At 54.2% G+C, this 18,341-nt stretch overlaps 1 protein-coding gene and 2 pseudogenes across 2 annotated transcripts in view; 2 read left to right on the forward strand and 1 right to left on the reverse strand.

Annotated features, from left to right (window-relative positions):
* Positions 1-18,341, reverse strand: part of ACOX3 (acyl-CoA oxidase 3, pristanoyl) — a 52,631-nt gene that overhangs the window by 24,930 nt on the left and 9,360 nt on the right. For both annotated transcript variants that reach the window (XR_001918220.1, XM_018049794.1), the window contains exons 7-8: positions 7,924-8,012; positions 1,272-1,368 (exon numbers count right to left, since the gene is read on the reverse strand). Coding sequence is in view for 1 of the 2 variants with exons in the window: in XM_018049794.1 (XP_017905283.1) it covers positions 1,272-1,368; positions 7,924-8,012 (186 nt within the window). In the remaining variant the exon portion in view is untranslated. The remainder of the gene's footprint in view (positions 1-1,271; positions 1,369-7,923; positions 8,013-18,341) is intronic.
* LOC108636238 lies at positions 14,274-14,706 on the forward strand (annotated as a pseudogene).
* On the forward strand, positions 14,671-15,426 carry LOC102178256 (annotated as a pseudogene).

Consider the following 18,341-nt stretch of genomic DNA (forward strand, 5'->3'; position numbering starts at 1 on the left):
CAGTCTGTTCTAAGTTTCAAGGTGCTCACTGTGGTCCCTAGCAGCAGCCTGGCTTTCAGGCCCATCGGCGGCGCTTGGGTACATCGGCCTGACAGTCTCACCAAACGACGCGATCACGTGCGCCTCCCTCACCCCTGCTGCTTCTCCCGCTTCATTTATTTTATTATTCAAGCTTTTCTTCCTAAACTGTGTCCACTCTGGTTATTTGTGCGGCAGCCTTCCAAGCCCCTGGCCATGAATATTTACTGTGTTCTCGTGCACGAATGGCAGCTTAGCTGCACTTAGAAAAAGCACGCGTACGTTGCTTTCCGGCCGTGGTGAGAAGCGTCCTCTCCCTGACTGCTTTCAGGCAGCGTCGTGTGGGGAAAATCAGAGCCAAAGGGGCTTTGATCCCACGGGAGACGCTCTGCCTCCTGTCCCGGGGAGGGCTCAGGGTCTTGTCTCTGTGGTTCTGGTATTTCTTGACGGTGAGCCTGGGGTGACAGCCCCTGACCCTCTGTGTGAGCCCCCCGGAGTCGAGACAGTCTTCCTTCCGTAATTTAGAGGCCTGTCTCCGCTGTTTCTACAAACCGTCTCTGGGCTCTCTCCATCCCTGCCTGCCACTTGCTTCACTGATATTCAGCCCTGGATCGACCCCCTCCGCTGGGCTCTCTCGTCTGCCTCCATGCTCCTGGGTTTCATATCAGTTTCCTTTTCTGAATGCCCTCCTCTGTCACCTCCAGCCTCTCTCCTGATCGGAAGGTACTTGTTATGTTCGTTCAAGCCCTGCTCTCAGCTCCAAGCAGCCTACACATGGCATTGGGTCATCCCGGCCGTTGGTTCAGGACCAGGAGGGCTCAGCCACCCTGACCTGGCCAGGCCTGCAAAGGGCCCAGGGCCAGGCCCCTATGTGTCCACCCTCAATGAACTTCCAGGCGAGGTCAATCCCAGACGCCAGAGGACACGGTCACCCTACAGGTGCCCGGCCCAGTGGCAAACCCTTTCCTCTCCCCGCTGTGGGGAACAGCGCTGGTGGGGGTAGCCTCCCCAGCTGTAACCCCAGGGGGCTGGTGAGGACTAGGGGGAGATGTCATGCCTGGGGCCCCAGGGGTGCGGTGGATGCAGGCACCCCCTTCCTTTTGGAGGCCAGGACCTGAGCCTGGAGAGTTTCGCACAGGCCTCCGGCTCCCCTGGCGACTCTCCTCCCCCCATAGTGGGGTGCATGTCCTGCAGATCTGCAGGGGACGGCTTCCTCACCCACAGACACCCCCCAACCCTGGAGGCTCCGGCACCTTGACATGGGTGACGTAGGCGCCCTCAGGGGTGACGTCTCCTGAGCGGTTCAGCAGGTCCTGGCGTGGAATCCTGACCTTGTGGAACATGGCGAACCTGTGCGGGGACATGGCTTCTGGTTAAACAGGGGGGGCGGCCCCGGGGCTCACCTCCCCCTCCCGAAACCTGGTCAAATCAAAGCGGAGGTCAGCTCAGAAGGGGAGATGACCCCCTAGAGGCAGGAAAACTCCGAGAGCAAACGCAGGAGGGAAGACAGTGGAGACGGGGCATCTCAGCACACCTTCTATCTGTAAGAGCGGCCTTTATTCCGTTTTTATTTTTTGCAGTTGTTGCTGTTGTTTGCTGGACGGCATGGCTTGAGGGATCTTACTTCCTGGACCAGGGGTTGAACCCACCAGGCCTTCAGCAGTGAGAACGTGGAGTCCTAACCACTGCACAGCCTGGCCTGCCCAGAGAAAGCTTAAACAGAAGACGTGGTGCGAGCGGGGGGTTCTGCGTGAAACAAATCGGTCGCCGTCTGTTGGTAATGATGGAGACCGCCACCCCCCACCGTCCCCCAGGCTCAGGCCTCAGGGCTGCACACAGGCTCCTCCTACGCCGGGAGGGGACGCCCTCGACGTGGCCGGACAAGCCCAGATGAGGTCCTTCAGCAGGAAACGAGGACCTTCTTCCTAAACGTGAGGATCTCTGACTCTAACACTTGGACCCCGCACCAGAGTCTCCCACACGGGGCGGCAGAGCCAGCAAACTGGGCTTCAGACCTCGCAAGTCAAGCATGAGCACGAGCCGTCCCATCGGGGCTCCAGACGCAGGGCCCAGCTCCCCTGAGCAGCTGGAGAACACGCCTGCACATACATCCCCAGGGGTCACGCACATGTGTCAGTAATCAAAGGTGTTTTCTATGGTTGTCAGGAAGGAAAATCTAACTCGCAGTAGTTCAGGGGACAAGGCTGTAGAAAGTACTCGGTGGTGCAGAAACTGCCAAACAAAAACGCCAAACCGTCTATGTCAACAGTTGCTGGAGCACCCTGGGCTTCCCAGGTGGTGCTGCTGCTGCTGCTGCTGCTGAGTCGCTTCAGTCGTGTCCGACTCTGTGCGACCCCACAGACGGCAGCCCACCAGGCTCCCCCGTCCCTGGGATTCTCCAGGTGAGAGTACTGGAGTGGGGTGCCATTGCCTTCTCCAAGGCATGAAAGTGGAAAGTGAAAGTGAAGTCACTCAGTCGTGTACGACTCTTAGCAACCCCATAGACGGCAGCCCACCAGGCTCCTCCATCCATGGGATTTTCCAGGTAAAGATACCGGAGTGGGTTGCCATTTCCTTCTCCAGGGGATCTTCCCGACCCAGGGATCGAACCCAGGTCTTCCGCATTGCAGGCAGATTCTTTACCAGCTGAGCCACAAGGGAAGCCCAATACGGGACTCATAAAAGACACAGGTTTGGTCCCTGGGTCAGGAAGATCCCCTGGAGGAGGGCATGGCTACCCACTTCAGTATTCTTGCCTGGAGAATCCCATGGACAGAGGAGCCTGGTGGGCTGCAGTCCATGGGGTCACAAAGAGTTGGATGGGACTAAAGTGGACGCGACTTAAGGCACACAAGCATAGCGCCTTATCGGATTTCTAAGCATTTTCAGTGCCACGGGGAACCTCTCTTACTGAACCACAGGAAGCAGCTCTGTGAGGGAGAGCAGCGCCCTTCGGAGAAGGGGGACGGCTCCTCGCCCCGAGCCCACCCCCAGCCCCTCCCCAGATCCCCAGGACGTGCACAGCACCCCACCACCGTCCAGAACCAGCATGTTCCCCTCCACCTCTGACCCAGCGTCCTCACGGTCTGTGCCTCTTCTGATTTCCTCAATAGTCTCCGCCTTGGTCTCTCCAAATCCCACCTCATCACCGGCCCTCCACCCCCCGCCTCGCCGCTGTCCTGCACACTGGGGCAGAGGCCTCTGCAAACTTCAGCTCAGAACGGTCACGCCTGGCACGAGAACTCTGGATCCCGGAGACCAACAGAATCGAAACCCACAGGAGGATGCAGTAAGTCCCTGGATGGGACCACTGCCTGCTCCTCGTGGCTCCCCGCCGTGTTACAAATGCGTGCAACCTTCAAGCCATCCAGGCCCTCTCCAGACTGGCAGGTGGCTCCTCTGAGCACTGCCACCTCCTCTGAGAGGCCTGCCATGCCTCCCCACCCCTCCCCGTGACGAGCATTGGGTGGTCCCACAGCACCCCGAGACGGTGGTCCCATCCAGGTCGCTTGCTGAGTCATCCTGCCTCTCAGTGGGAGCTAAGCCATCCTGTTATAATGAGGGGCCACGTGCCGGAACCAAGCAATTAGGGCTGTGGATGAGCCAGCCAGGAGTGAGACTTCGTCCCCTGGGAGCTGGTACAGTCTGCACGGACCCCCAAGTCCGGGGACGGCCTCCAGGGACGGCCGGGGGCTGACACAGCCAATGCTACTGGGGAGGAGTCGAGCCCCGGGGGCGGGGCATCTGGAGGCCCCTCCCAGATGCCTCGGACTCGACTAGGATTCTGCACGTCAGGCCCCGAGGCCTCCACCAGCATCCAGGCGAGGGGTCTCCCTCCCGTGTACAAAACACAGGCCGGGTCTGAGCGTCTGAAAGCGCTGGCCTGGAGGCGGCCACACAGCAGGGGTCTGTGGGGCTCAGACCCCTGCATTCTGAGAAGGCCTGGCCGCAGGGCCGACGCCCCCCGAGCGGTCCAGCCCATGACTGGAAAGCCGCGGGATGCTCTTCCAAGTCCGCTGCTGTAGACGCCGAGCGCCCTTTTTAAGGAGTGGAAAATCTTCCCCCGCCCCTGCCACACGGGGGACGGAACCAGGCTGAACGTATTTATACTTGGAAAAGTAGCCGCTTGGGGTTTAGCCGAAATCAGAATTTCACGCATTCTTTTCTGAGTCAGACAGTCAATGCCAGCCAGCCTGCGGGCCAGAATCCCGGGTCTGTGGAGGACACGGGTGTGTGTGTGTACGCCTGCGTGCATTGTGGGGGCACCGGGCGTGACAGTGGGGTGTGAACAGGCAGTGTGTCTGGCTCCCCGCCCTGCACCCCTTCCCTCCTGGGCCCCCCACGTCAGGTCCTAACAATTTCCTTGCTCCTTGAGGCCTCCCACCACCGCCATCCCAGCCTCACCTGGTTCCAAAAATACCCAGCAGGTCTCAGCACATACCTGCGCGCTGCCCACCACCAGACGCTTCCCTGAGTGGCCACTGAGCAGGTGTGAGGATGCCTGCCACCCATCTTGAAGGTGAGGCTTAACGGCTCACCCGAGGGCTCCTTACTATCTTGCTTTCAGATTTATTTGACTAAAAGTAACCCACATAATTTACACCTGCCTCTGATTTCTAGACGGGCTTGCCTCGTGGCTCAGCTGGTAAAGAATTCGCCTGCAATGCGGCAGACCCCGGTTTGATTCCTGGGTTGGGAAGATCCCCTGGCGAAGGGATAGGCTACCCACTCCAGTATTCTTGGGCTTCCCTGGTGGCTCAGCTGGTAAAGAAGCCGCCTGCATTTGAGTCAGTTGTAATGAGGTGGATGAAACTGGAGCCTATTATACAGAGTGAACTAAGTCAGAAAGAGAAACACCAATACAGTATATTAACGCATACATATGGAATTTAGAAAGACGGTAATGATGACCCTACATGAGAGACAGCAAAAGAGACACAGATGTAAAGAACAGACTTTTGGACTCTGTGGGAGAAGGGGCGGGTGGGATGATTTGAGAGAATAGCATTGAAACATGTATATTACCATATGTGAAACAGATCACCAGTCCAAGTTCAGTGCGTGAAACAGGGCACTCAAAGCCGGTGCACTGGGACGACCCAGAGGGATGGGATGGGGAGGAAGGTGGGAGGGGGGTTCGGGGCAGGGGACACATGTACACCCGTGGCTGATTCATGTCAGTGTGTGGCAAAAACCACAATATTGTAAAGTAATTAGCCTCCAATTAAAATAAATAATTTAAAAAAAAAAAGAGTCCACGGGCAATGCAGGAGACCTGGGTTTGATCTCTGGGTTGGAGGATCCCTGGAGAACGGGAAGGCTACCCTCTCCAGTATTCTGGCCTGGAGAACCGCCATGGACTCTATAGTCCATGAGGTTGCAAAGAGTCAGACACGACTGAGCAACTTTCACTTCGCTGATTTCTAGACAGCCTTCCTGCAGACTCACGTTCTCCTGTGATCTACCTACAAACTGTTACTGCTTTTTTTTAAAAAAACAAGAGGTCTCTGGACAAAAAGTCACTCCATCACAACACTGCCCTGCAAGCATCCGGCAAGTGGGGGAAGCAGGGACTCAGATCCATCCCGGGCGCCCTCTGCTGGGCACGTGCCCCGCGGCCAGCAGGGACAGTGGCATGTTCAGCGAGGCGGGCCCCTGGCCCCTATCCCAGCCCCAGCCCGGGGCAGGGGGCCTCGGGGCCCCAGGCGCTACAGGACCTTCAAAGACGCAGGGACCCGGTGAGGCTGCTTCAGGTCCCATCTGCCGAGCTTCCCCTCGGAACAGTGCCTCTGGTCTCAGGGAGCCACTCTGGGCCTGGCTTCAGGGTGGTCACCATGCTGCCCCCTGGCGGTTCCCGGGCTGGCACGACTGAGACTTTTAAGAGCTGCGCTCCTCCCACGTGACACATTTACTTGGAGGAGGGCTTTAGTGGTCCAGAGGGAAGGCTTCTGCCTGCAGTGTGGGACACCAGGGTTCAGTCACAGGTTTGGTCCCTGGGTTGGGAAGATCCTCTGGAGGAGGGCATGGCTACCCACTTCAGTATTCTTGCCTGGAGAATCCCATGGACAGAGGAGCCTGGCGGGCTGCAGTCCATGGGGTCACAAAGAGTCGGACATGACTGAACAACTACACTTTCACTTTTTTTTTTGCTATGTCGGTGTGACTGTGTCTCCTGGGCGGGGGGCGGGGGGTCAGTGCGAGGAGGCTGTTGAAGACACAGTACTCAGTCTTTAAAACAGGAGATGACTTGGGAGGGTGGTGGGAACCAAGTGCAGAGATTTTCACTGATGTCCCAAAACAAGGTTAAAGGTTCTAACTTGTAAAAACCAAAACGTATGGGGACTGGGAGCCTGTGAGCCCGCCTGATAACATCCACAGACTGCAGTGACCCGGTAGCACTTGTTCACGGCTGGAGGGTCACCTCCCGCCGCCAGGCTGCACGTGGACTCACAGACCAGGCAGACACAGCCACCACACACAAGCTTTCTGGGCCCCATGCTAGGGCACGGATCTAAAAAGGCAACAGGGCCTTCCCCCCCGACCGCTCTTGTGGCCCCCGCGATGCCGCCGACCTCCCAGAGGACCAGGGGCCCCATGCACCTGCACCAAGCCGTGATGGGCGGAGCTACGCCCCCTCCCCACCAGGTAATTAACAGGTCTTCTCACAGGCCAGCAAGAGGGGCGCTCAGAGCTCTTGACGGTAATTAGTTAGGAGGCTTGTGCGTGCACAGGCCTGGTTTTGCTTTTTAACAACGTCCTGCTGTCTTCTCCTCTAGCTACAGAGTAAACAGATCGATGGTTCTCCCCTTCTTGGGCACAGGCTGGAGCCTCACCTGTTCCGAGGGTCCGAGCAGAGATTTGAGACACTCTCCAGGTCACCAGCTCCCCAACTTACGGGGAGGGACAGCAGAAAGGACCCTCAGGGTGCTGGGAGGCCAACCGCCTGCTCCAGCTTCTGTCTCGGAGAAGACCCGCCTCTGATTTATATTCAAAACGACCAGAGTCAGCATAACCAGAGGGTTCCAACTACGCCGGGCATGCTTGTCTGTTTTCTGGCTCCCTGCGAAGCGGCAGGTACACAGACCTTCCTAAGATGCAGCGTGAGATACAGGACTAAGGAACCTCCCAGCTCTGCTTCCCTACGTAGCAAGTATCTTAGGAGAACAGAAGGGATGCAAAGCATCTCAGCCAGAATTTCTGGGAGACAGCAGGTGAGTCCTGCCTGAACGCTCAGGTGAGGGGGCACCGACGGGTGGCACACAGCTGGGAAGACATGCCCAGGCCCCAGGCAGGGCTACGTGAGGCACCCAGCACGAGGACATCATGGATGAGCAGGCAGGCGAGGGGACAGGCCGGGAAAGCTGCTGAAGGTCAGACCAAGAGGCAGGGGTGGGCCCGGGATCTGAACCCAAATCATCTCACTCCCAAATCTGTGCCCTGAATGAGCCAGAGAATCCCTCCTGGAGGCTGCAAGGCCCCTCCTGACATGGCTGTCCTGCCCACCTGGCCCCTCCAGCTCCCCAAGCCCAGGTCTCATCTCAGACCACACTGCCCCCACTACCCAGCGCCCAGCTTCACCCACAGAATGGCGTGGGCGCAGGCTGGGTGCCTGAGCTCCAGTCTAGGGGAGCACATCGGGGTCTCGGGCTGAGAGCTAGAGTGGCCACCTGCCAGGGACAAGTTCACTACTCAGCATGCAGGGCCACTTAACAGCTCCTGAGGCTGGGCTTGGAGCGGAACCCGGCCCTTCCCAACACAGTCCCGAGTGCGGAGGTGCAGCGCGTCTTGCAGGGAGCAGGGCGGCACTGAGGGGCCTGAGGGGCTCAGGGGTGGTCGGTGCTGAGCGGGCAGCCTCGTGGAAAGGGCCCAAGAGGAGCGACCATCAAGTTCAAGGGCCAGACTCACCCGTTGTCCAGGCCGTTCTGCCCCAGCTTCTTCCCAATGTCGCCGACCATCACCCCCGGCATGGGAAGAAGGGTCTTTGGGTCCCGAATCTGCACAGACCACACACACACACACACACAAAAAGACAGATGGCAGTGGTGAGGGCCACATGGAAAAGCAGATGAAAATGTCCAAGACCACTCCCCTGCTGTGACCGAGCCACAGGGTCCCTGCGTGGAGCTGCCATTGGTTAAACTGACCTACTGAAATGTGGCCCTGTTGGGAGGCAGGGTCCTTGCAGATACTGACAGAGGATCTGGAGAGGAGACCACCCTGGTTACCTGCGGGGGCCTGAATCCAATGGCCTGCGTTCTCTGAGGGTCAGAGGAGGAGAGGACATGGGGAGAGGGGGCCACGTGCGGACAGAGGTGGAGACGGGTTGGAATCGGCCACAGCGCAGCATTGGGGGGTCAGCGGAAGCTGGCAGAGGCAGTGGGGACCCTCCCTTGCAGCCTCTGGGCAGTATGCAGCCTTTCTGACACCTTGACTTGGCCCCTAGCCTGTGGCACTGTGCTTGATCACCATGGCCCCAGGACACAGGTCAGTGTGTGTCAGGACACCAGGCACTCCCCATTCATGCTTTAGACGCAGGACTTCCCACTGGGTGTTAAGGGAATGACAAAAGGGCCGTGCACGTGTGTGTGGATTATTTTTGTAAATTTCCGCTGCCCCAAAGGTGAAAGTGAAAGTCGCTCGGTGGTGACCGACTCTTTGCAACCCCATGGACTATACGGTCCATGGAATTCTCCAGGCCAGAATACTGGAGGGGGTAGCTGTTCCCATCTCCAGGGGATCTTCCCAACCCAGAAATCGAACCCAGGTCTCCCACATTTCAGGCAGATTCTCTACCAGCTGAGCCACCAGGGAAGCCCAAGAATACTGGAGTGGGTAGCCTAGCCCTTCTCCAGTGGACCTTCCCGACCCAGGAATCAGACCGGGGTCTCCTGCACTGCAGGCGGATTCTTTACTAGCTGAGCCAGCAGGGAGGCCCCAGATGAGCTGCCAACAAAGACAGTTACTGAAACACACAGCGATGGCTAGCCAGTCGGTCCTCACTGCGTGCCCTTTCTGCGGACGGGATGCAATGTCCTTCTCAGAGACCCTTAGTGATTCCCAACCGGGCCAACTCCACCACCCTCCCCTCCCGACCAAGGGCCATCAGCCAGCGTTTCTGGTTGGCACAAGTGGGGTTACCACAGACGCTACTGGGTGAAGGCCAGCCACACTGCCCACACCTCACAGGGCACAGGACAGCCCTGCAGCATGGAAGACTGACCTGTTCCCAGTGTCAGAAGCACCAAGGCTGGGAAAAAATCTGCATTAAAGAAGCACTGAATTTGCACTGTTTCGAATTTAGCTGTTTGTATGAATTGCTAGTTTCTGTTTACTTCAGTGGAACAGTTAGTTATCTTCCTTGAACTTTATAATCCTGATAATTAAAATGAAATAGAATGTTAGTGACAAGCAATAAGGCTCAGTAAAGGTTCAGATAAAAACTCTTAAAAAAATCTTGGGAATTCCCTGGGGGTCCAATGTTGGGACTCTGTGCTTTCGCTGGACCGGGCATGGGTTATGTCCCTGGTTGGGAAATTAAGGGCCCACAAACAGTGCAGACAGCTAAAAAAAATAGAAGAAAATTAAAAATACAAAAATTATTTTTAAAACTCTTATAGACAATAGTTTTAAAAAGATAGAGACTGAATTTTAAAAATCAGTTACTGATTTTTAAGGAATCAAACAGAAAACTACTGCTGATGCCAGTTTTCACTTCATCTACAAATAAATAACAAAGTCCCTACAGACTTCACGTTAACCTCCGGAACCAAGGAAAGGACACTCACTAAAGTCAAGAGCAGAATTAGGCAACTGTATCCTCCTCTCAAACACATGTAATTGTATCAATGTACATATATTTAACTTATATGCAGAGTACATCATGAGAAACGCTGGGCTGGAGGAAGCACAAGCTGGAATCAAGATTGCCGGGAGAAATATCAATAACCTCAGATATGCAGATGAGACCACCCTTATGGCAGAAAGTGAAGAAGAACTAAAGAGCCTCTTGAGGAAAGTGAAAAAGGAGAGTGAAAAAGCTGGCTTTAAAGCTCAACATTCAGAAAATGAAGATCGTGGCATCCGGTCCCATCACTTCATGGCAAATAGATGGGAAACAGTGGAAACAGTAGCTGACTTTATTTTTCTGGGCTCTAAAATCACTGCAGATGGTTGACTGCAGCCATGAAATTAAAAGACACTTACTCCTTGGAAGGAAAGTTATGACCAACCTAGACAGCATATTAAAAAGCAGAGACATTACTTTGCCAACAAAGGTCCGTCTAGTCAAGGCTATGGTTTTTCCAGTGGTCATGTATGGACGTGAGAGTTGGACTGCGAAGAAAGCTGAGCGCCAAAGAATTGATGCTTTTGAACTGTGGTGTTGGAGAAGACTCTTGAGAGTCCTTTAGACTGCAAGGAGATCCAACCAGTCCTAAAAGAGATCAGTCCTGGGTGTTCATTGGAAGGACTGATGTTGAAGCTGAAACTCCAATACTTTGGCCACCTGATGCGAAGAGCTGACTCATTTGAAAGGACCCTGATGCTGGGAGAGATTGAAGGCAGGAGAAGGGGATGTCAGAGGATGAGATGGCCGGATGGCATCACTGACTCGATGGACATGAGTTTGAGTGAACTCTGGAGTTGGTGATGGACAGGGAGGCCTGGCATGCTGCAGTTCATGGGGTTGCAAAGAGTCAGACACGACTGAGCAACTGAACTGAACTGATGTACATATAACATTTCCCACAATAACTGGAGACTGTCAATCTCATAAGATACAACATACCTACAATAAAGCACACCCTCGGGTACATGCTGCTCCACAGAAAGTAAGCAGGCCACAAGGAGACGCTGCACAGCACAGGGTTAGAGCCAGTATTTTATAATAACTCCTGAAAGTTGCTCAGCCGTGTCTGACACTTTGCAATCCCATGGACTATACATAAGTCCATGGGATTCTCCAGGCCAGAATACTGGAGTGGGTAGCCTCTCTCTTCTCCAAGGGATCTTCACAACCCAGGGAGGGAACCCAGATCTCCCGCATTACAGGCGGATTCTTTACCAGCTGAGCCACCAGGGAAGTCCAAGAATACTGGGGTGGGTAGCCTAGCCCTTCTCCAGCGGATCTTCCCAACCCAAGAATCGAACCCAGGTCTCCTGCATGGCAGGTGGATTCTTTACCAACTGAGCTATCAAGGAAGCCCATGACCTTGAATAACTTTAAATGGAATATAATCTATAAATTTTGAATCACTGTGTCATACACCTGAAACTAATATGGTTGTAACAATAAAACACTGTAAATCGATTATACCTCAATTTTAAACGTCTTTTTTAATCAAAGAAAAAGAAGTGTTGTGGCTGTGGTGCTCGTGGGAGGCAGCTGGTGTGCAGGGCTCCCCTGAGCAGCGGGTCAAGATGACCACAGCCATCCCTTGCAGGGGGGACGGCGGGGTGTACTGCCTTATCCCCATGGACCATGACCACGAGGGGAGAAGCCTTTGTGTAAGAGACTTCCAGGGCCATTGCTGCTGCTATCGTGGTGGCCTGGCATCATCACTGAGGCTCTGATCCTGCCAAAGGGTACAGCAGGGCAACGAGGGCGGGACGGGAGCTGGAGCCCCAGGGCCCCGAGCCAGCCGCCCTTCCTGCCCTGGGCCCCAAAAGCCACAGCAGCCGGCACCCTGCCACCACAACCTTCAGCCCTGCAGACATCCAGGTGGGGACTTGGGGCCCCCTCCCCACGATGCTGTCTCGGCCACTGTCCAAAAAGCTTTCAGTCAAGACCGAGCTCAGTCCTCCTCTGGCAGTTTCTCTGTGAGCTCCTTCTAGTTAGGTCCAGGGAGGGCATCTCTTTCACAAACCCACCCACTCCCAGCCCCATCCTGCCCGGCCCCACCCCTGCTTTGTCCATATCCCTGCCACCACCCTTCCAAAAAGCTGTGCTATGTTGGGAATCCACTGATGTGGGTTTGACTGTCTCCCCCAAACACAACAGCTAGACAGACGGGCAGGCAGGCAGACAGACAGCCCGGGAGCCTCGTGGTCAGGAGTCAGGGGTCAAGACGGGCTCCTGAGAGGGGCTGCCCTGGGGTGACGGCAGAGGGTGGGCCACATCCACAGTTCACAGAGCAAGACGTCCAGCCCCACAGTCAGGCACAGGGGGACTCTCTTGGACCACTAACCAAACACCCAACTTGCTGCTTTATGACATGTTCCAGCACTAAATGACTGCTAGCTGGCTCGTGACGATGGATCAGAACCTCTCTCCCTCTTTAAGAAAGGCTTTGGGAAAAACTCAGTTCTTCTCCAAAGGTGTCTACTTCTTTAGCAAAGAGTCAAAGTCAAAGACATAGGATGACCTTGAGGAAGACACAGGATGGCCTCCAGGATGAAAGCCTGCGGCAGCATCCACGAGCCTGGAAGGGGCCTGGTGGCTGGTGCCCACCCCCCGCCCCCAGCAAGGGGCTGGGTTAAGCCTGACTCATATCTTGGCTCCCCTCTCTCTGGACGTTGAGTAATGCTCTCTCCAGTTATCATCTTACCACTAAGGTCTAGTATTTGGAGCCTGATCAGATGACAGCCTGATCAGGCTGTGTTACCTTTGCCCTTCCTGGTCCTCCTGCCAAGAGTCAGGATATATTCCAAGCATTGCAAGCACAAACCGTTCTTCCAGAGAGAACTCACCTCTGAATCCTTAGCCTGTAGAACAAGCTATTGACAGGGGAAAGCATTTTGCCTTCCAAGCCCTACTTCCTGATTGTGTGGCCTTGGGAGAGTGACTGGACCCCTCCCCATTCTCTTTCCTAGCATGGACAGGAACTAACGTCTGCCTCTGGGTGACCCAACAAGTCAGGGACTTGGCGAAACAGCTCAGGAGGGGCCTGGCACCCAGCAGAGGCTTTACAAGTGGGAACCAGCACTATCATGACGATTTCCTGCACTGCAAGACATACACTTGCTCGCATTTTAATGAATCAGAATATGTCATAAAACTGATGGGTCCATTACAGAGGCTGCTTTTTTCCCCGCTCTCTCTCAGAAAGCTGTTTTCTAACCAACTGTGTATTTTACAATTGATGACATCTTGGACATAAGGTAATAAATCTGTCTCCTGCTACAGAAAAAAAAAAAGAAAAGAAAAACGAGTATTACTACCTAGAGAGTGTAAGTCACTACAATGTATTAAACTAATTCTGTTAAATTTTCAAAAAATTATACTCTTCCACCCATCACCTAATGACATAGAGCGTGTGTGTGTGTGCGGGTTTGTGTTCAGTGACTCAATCGTGTCCAACTCCGCGACTGCGTGGGCTGTAGCCCGCCAGGCTCCTCTGTCCATGGGATTCTCCAGGCAAGAATACCGGAGTGGGTTGCCATGCCCTCCTCCAGGGGATCTTCCCGACCCAGGGATCCAACCGTGTCTCCTACGTCTCTTTAACTGGCAGGCGGGTTCTTTACCATCAGCGCCGTTTTTGTGATGACTTGTTCCAACCTCTCTTTCCCAGTAGACGGTGAACTCCATGAGCACAGGACTCACGCTGCCCTCAGGGCCGCACAGGAGACACGCTAGGTACACAGAGAGCGGGGGCCGGATGGAGGGGTGACAATGCCCACTGAGGGTTTAAAGAGCAACGCGTAAGGGAATTCAGAACATCACGCGCAGCTCCACAGTCCAAGAGACAGAAATGCCGGAAGACGCTGCCCTCGGGTCCAGTTTCCACGTACAAATCTATACTCCAGAAGCAGGGTATAGTGGCCTCAGGTATCAAAGAATACACACGGTCTGCCAGGGATCACTGTAAATCGAAAACTAAGAACACGAAGGAATTTCCTGGTAGTTACGACTCTGCACGTTCGCTGCCGAGGGACGGGGTTCAATCCCCGGTCGGGGAACTGAGACCCCACAATCCAAGTGGTGTGGCCAAAATAAACTAAAAATAAGGGCATGAGCATTGGAGGAAATGGATCAACTGGACGTCAGGGAATTCAAACCCTAGTGCACCAAAGACGATACTGAGAAAGTGAAGTTAATTGCAGAATGAGAGGAAATACTTGCGCATCATCGGTCTGAGAAGGCTGAATGTGCCTAAAGAACCCTCGTGACTCAACAACAAAAATATCCGACTTAAAAATGAACCGAGCAACAGACAGCGCAGACGCAGCGGAGTCCGGGCGCAAGGCGCCGGGCGGCGTGCGCGCATGCGCAGGCGGAGGCCGCGGGGTGGTGCTGGGCGGCGGAGGAGCGCGGCACGGTCTGCCAGCCGGCGATGCGGAACCGTGTGTTCTCAGGAGCGGCCAGCAGCGCAATGGAGCGGGCCAGGGACCCTTTACACTTGAGACGGACTACAGAACAGCACGTACCAGAGGTGGAAGTCCAAGTCAAAGGTAGGACAGCCTCACTGAGCAACCACGAGTGTCACGTGTACCTGGGGCGCTCTCAGCAGCAGCAAGTGCCTGTGCTGGATTTCCAGGCAGAACTGAGACAGGCATTCTTAGCTGAGACACCAAGAGGTGGTTAAAGCAGTATCGGAACACCAAGGCTCCATCTACTATTTGAAGCTTCTGCCTCAGCTTGCACTGTCTGTAAGAGAACCTGCGCCATACCTTTATCTGTAGCCTTCCCTTAGGTCTTAAGGATCCTGAAACTTTCCTGTGGACGTTGGATTTGGTGGAACAGCAATCACGACTGTGGGAAAGAGCAGCAAGACGCTGCAGCACACTGACCACAGGATGAGACGCATCCTGCAAGACGGTCGTGTCTTCACTGGCACCTTTAAGGCTTTTGACAAGCACGTGAACTTGATCCTCTGTGACGGTGATGAGCTCAGGAAGGTCAAGCCAAAGAATGCTAAGCAGCCAGAGTGTGAAGAAAAGCAAGTTTTGGGTCTGGTGGTGTTGCGTGGGGAGAACTTGGTTTCCATGACTGTGGAGGGACCACCCCCACAAAGATACTGGCATTGCTCCGGTACCACTTGCTGGAGCTACAGGGGGCCCTAGGGTTGGCCGGGCAGCTGGCAGAGGCGTTCCAGCTGGTGTTCCAATTCCCCAGGCTCCTGCTGGATTAGCAGGCCTTGTCTGAGGGGTTGGAGGGCCATCTCAACAGGTAATGCCCCCACAGGGAAGAGGCACTGTAGCAGCTGCTGGTGCTGCCAGCATTGCTGGAGCTCCAACTCAGTATCCACCAGGACGGGGGGCTGCACCTACACCTGCTGGTCGAGCAACCCCACCTCCAGGAATTATGGCTCCTCCACGCGGTATCAGACCACTCATGGGCCCACCAGTTGGGCTTCCTACGACTTGTGGGACGCCAATAGGCATGCCCCCTCCAGGAATGAGACTCCCTCCACCAGGGATAAGAGGTCCACCTGCCCCAGGAATGTGCCCACCAAGACCCTAGGATACTGTTGATCCTTCTTAGTCACTTTTTGTCCTGCAATGCAGCTTGTGAAATGTGTGAAATGTTTGTGAGCTTTTGTCCTCTCTGCTCCATTAATATTAGCTAATAAGTGCATAGAGCAATTAAACTGTAAAGAAAAAAAAAAAAAGAAAAGAAATGAACCAAGAGACTCAAGGCACATGTGGACAATGATCAGACCACGTGGAAAAGCAGCACTCTGACCTTCGACCCACAGCAGAGCCCGGGGAGCTGCACAGCAAGGCCCAGACAACTGGCCAGGACTCAGTCAATAACTGATGGCCTAATCATCATCCTGCTTCCAACACAGAGGCGGGCCCCACCTGACCAGTCACCCAGGATGCCCCTTCTTCTGGCAGCCGTGCCCAGCTCCCACTGGGTCCCCAGCCCCCATCAGGCACCCTGAGCCACCCTCTTCTCCACTAGGAAGCTTGCGCAGTCCTCCACCTGCCTCTGAGTCTCTGCCAAGCACAAGTTCAGCCAGCTCTGAGCAAACAGCCTTTGCTTTCACTGTCCCTGCTTGGTTCCAAAGGATTTCAACAGACGTTTCTACCAAGAAGATACAGAAATGGCCAATTGGAACGTGAAAATATGGGAGCCAGCATGGGGAATCCTGCCCATGGCAAAGGTCATGAGGAAGGGGGCCTGGCAAAAGGCAAAGGCTGAGATCAGGCCTCAGGGGTACCCCTGGATTTTCCTGAGCATCTACCCCCAAAACCAGAGTCTGCCTGCTTTATTACGCTATGCTTTCCACTCTTCTGACATAACAGGGGGCTATCCCTGACCACCTTTCTCTGGAAAGAGTTAACTTAGAGCTCCAATTGGTCTCCTGCATATGAAAGGAGTGTCTCAGCTCAAATCCCTCTGATGGCTCTCTAACTTGCCTGACAGGTTCCCCCGGACTTTTACAACTTGTGATTGTTTACAGCCCCCCAACCACGAGAGGCACGCAGCTTAAAACATCTTAAAGATATAGAGCCTTTTCTAAAGAGCTAAGAATTATATTGGCAATGGGTTTTCATTGTTGAGTCAACGACTGCTGCCAGGCCTCCACAGTCTTTATCTTTTAGGCACCTGGAAGATATTAATCAATGTAATTGGGATATAGAAAAAGGAATATAGTAGTTTTGATGTTAGCAACACTAGACTTTTGAGTTAGTGAACTTTCTCTTTGTTATAAATCACTGTACTCCTCTTTCCTTGTTATAAATTGTTGTGTCCTTGCTATATAAGAATGTAACCTTAATTAGTGCTTTCTGAGAGTGGCACCAGACTTTAGAAAGAACAACACTTTTAAGGCAAATAAGTTTTCTGGTTGACAGACCCTTATCAGAAAAGGGCCATAAAATGCTAATAGGCCTCCTGGCCAGAAGATGATGTAAATCACCTAAGACTTGTGTTTACAGCTAGGTATGCAGAGAGAAAGCCTGGTCTCGATAAGAGTCAGGGCTGCTGACGCTGCATAACTTTGTATTACCCATTGATCTCTATGGACAACCAAATGTTTAAAAAGCTTTCCCAGACAATAAAGGATGGACCAGTCACTGGAAAGACTGGTTTCCCCCGTGTGGTCTTTTCTCCTTCTTTTCTTTTCTGGCTGATTTCCCATCTGGAGTGTGGAGGCTCGCCATGTCTACTTACTTGCCCTGGCTTCTAAGACCCACGTGAGAGGGAGCCCAAGGCAGGGCACCCTCCACTATTCAAGCAGGCGCCGGTGGCCTACGTAGGTGGTGCAAGTTTCTTGTCTTGAAACTTGATTAGCTTTCCACGTAAACCAAGTTATTCAGCCTCTTTTCTCCACTAATTTTCCTACTACACTATTCTTTCCTAATCTCTCTTTATATTTCTAAATAAATAAGTTTTTCCTCGCCGACTCTGTCCCCGCTTCGAATTCCCTGGTTCCACCCGGGCTGGACCCTGGCAGTCCACACCATTGGTTATTAAGGAAATGCAAATCAAAACCACAACCAGATACTGCTTCACAACCTCTAGGATGGTTACAGAAAAAAAAAAAAAGCGGATAATGACCTGTGCTGGTGAGGATGTGGAAAAACTAGACCCCTCAGCCCTGCTGGGGGGTTGTGTAAAATGCTGGCAACCAGTATGGGATTCGATAAAAAGTTCAACACAGGGTGACCATAAAACCCTGCAATTCTGCTGGGTACAAACCCCCCAAAAAGCTGAGGACCCATGTACAGACAGACAGTGCTCATGAACGTTGACGGTAACACCACGCCCAACAGCCAAAAGGTGACGCAGCCTGCGTAACGTCCAGGAAAGGAAGAACGGAGACACAAACTGTGGACCAGCCACACAGTGGATCGTTCAGCCCCAGAAAGGAAGGGGGTTCTGGGACAGGCCGCAACGTGGGTGAGCTTCAAACACCGGCGAAGGGGACGAGGCCGGACAGAGAGGGTCACACAGCGTGTGACTCCTTTCATACAGAACGTCCGGCAGAGGCAGAAAGCAGCCAAGCAACTGCCAGGCCTGGGCAGGGGGTGGCAGGGAGGGCGTGCTGCATGGGTGTGGGGCTTCTAAGGAGGAGATGCTCTGAAACTAGGACAGTAGGACAGCATGAACACGCTCCGCGCCACCAACGGTTCCCTTTCTCGTGGCTAGCCGTGCGTGTTGAGTTGCGTCCCCTCGGACTGTATAGCCTGCCGGGCTCCTCTGTCCTTGGAATTTTCCAGCCAAGGATAATGGAGTGGGTTGCCATTTCTTCCCGACCCAGGGATCCAACCTGCGTCTCCTGTGCTGGCAGGCAAATCCCTTACCGCTGCACCACCTGGGAAGCCTTTGTATGTGACACGAATTCTTCTCTCGAGAGAGCCTCCCCACGGTCAGAGTAGTTTCAGAGAATGAAGATGTCAGAATGGGTTTGGGGATGGCGGGAGCCGGGTTTCGT

This window comes from Capra hircus, chromosome 6 (assembly GCF_001704415.2).
Source record: "Capra hircus breed San Clemente chromosome 6, ASM170441v1, whole genome shotgun sequence".
Classification (NCBI taxonomy): Eukaryota; Metazoa; Chordata; class Mammalia; order Artiodactyla; family Bovidae; genus Capra; species Capra hircus.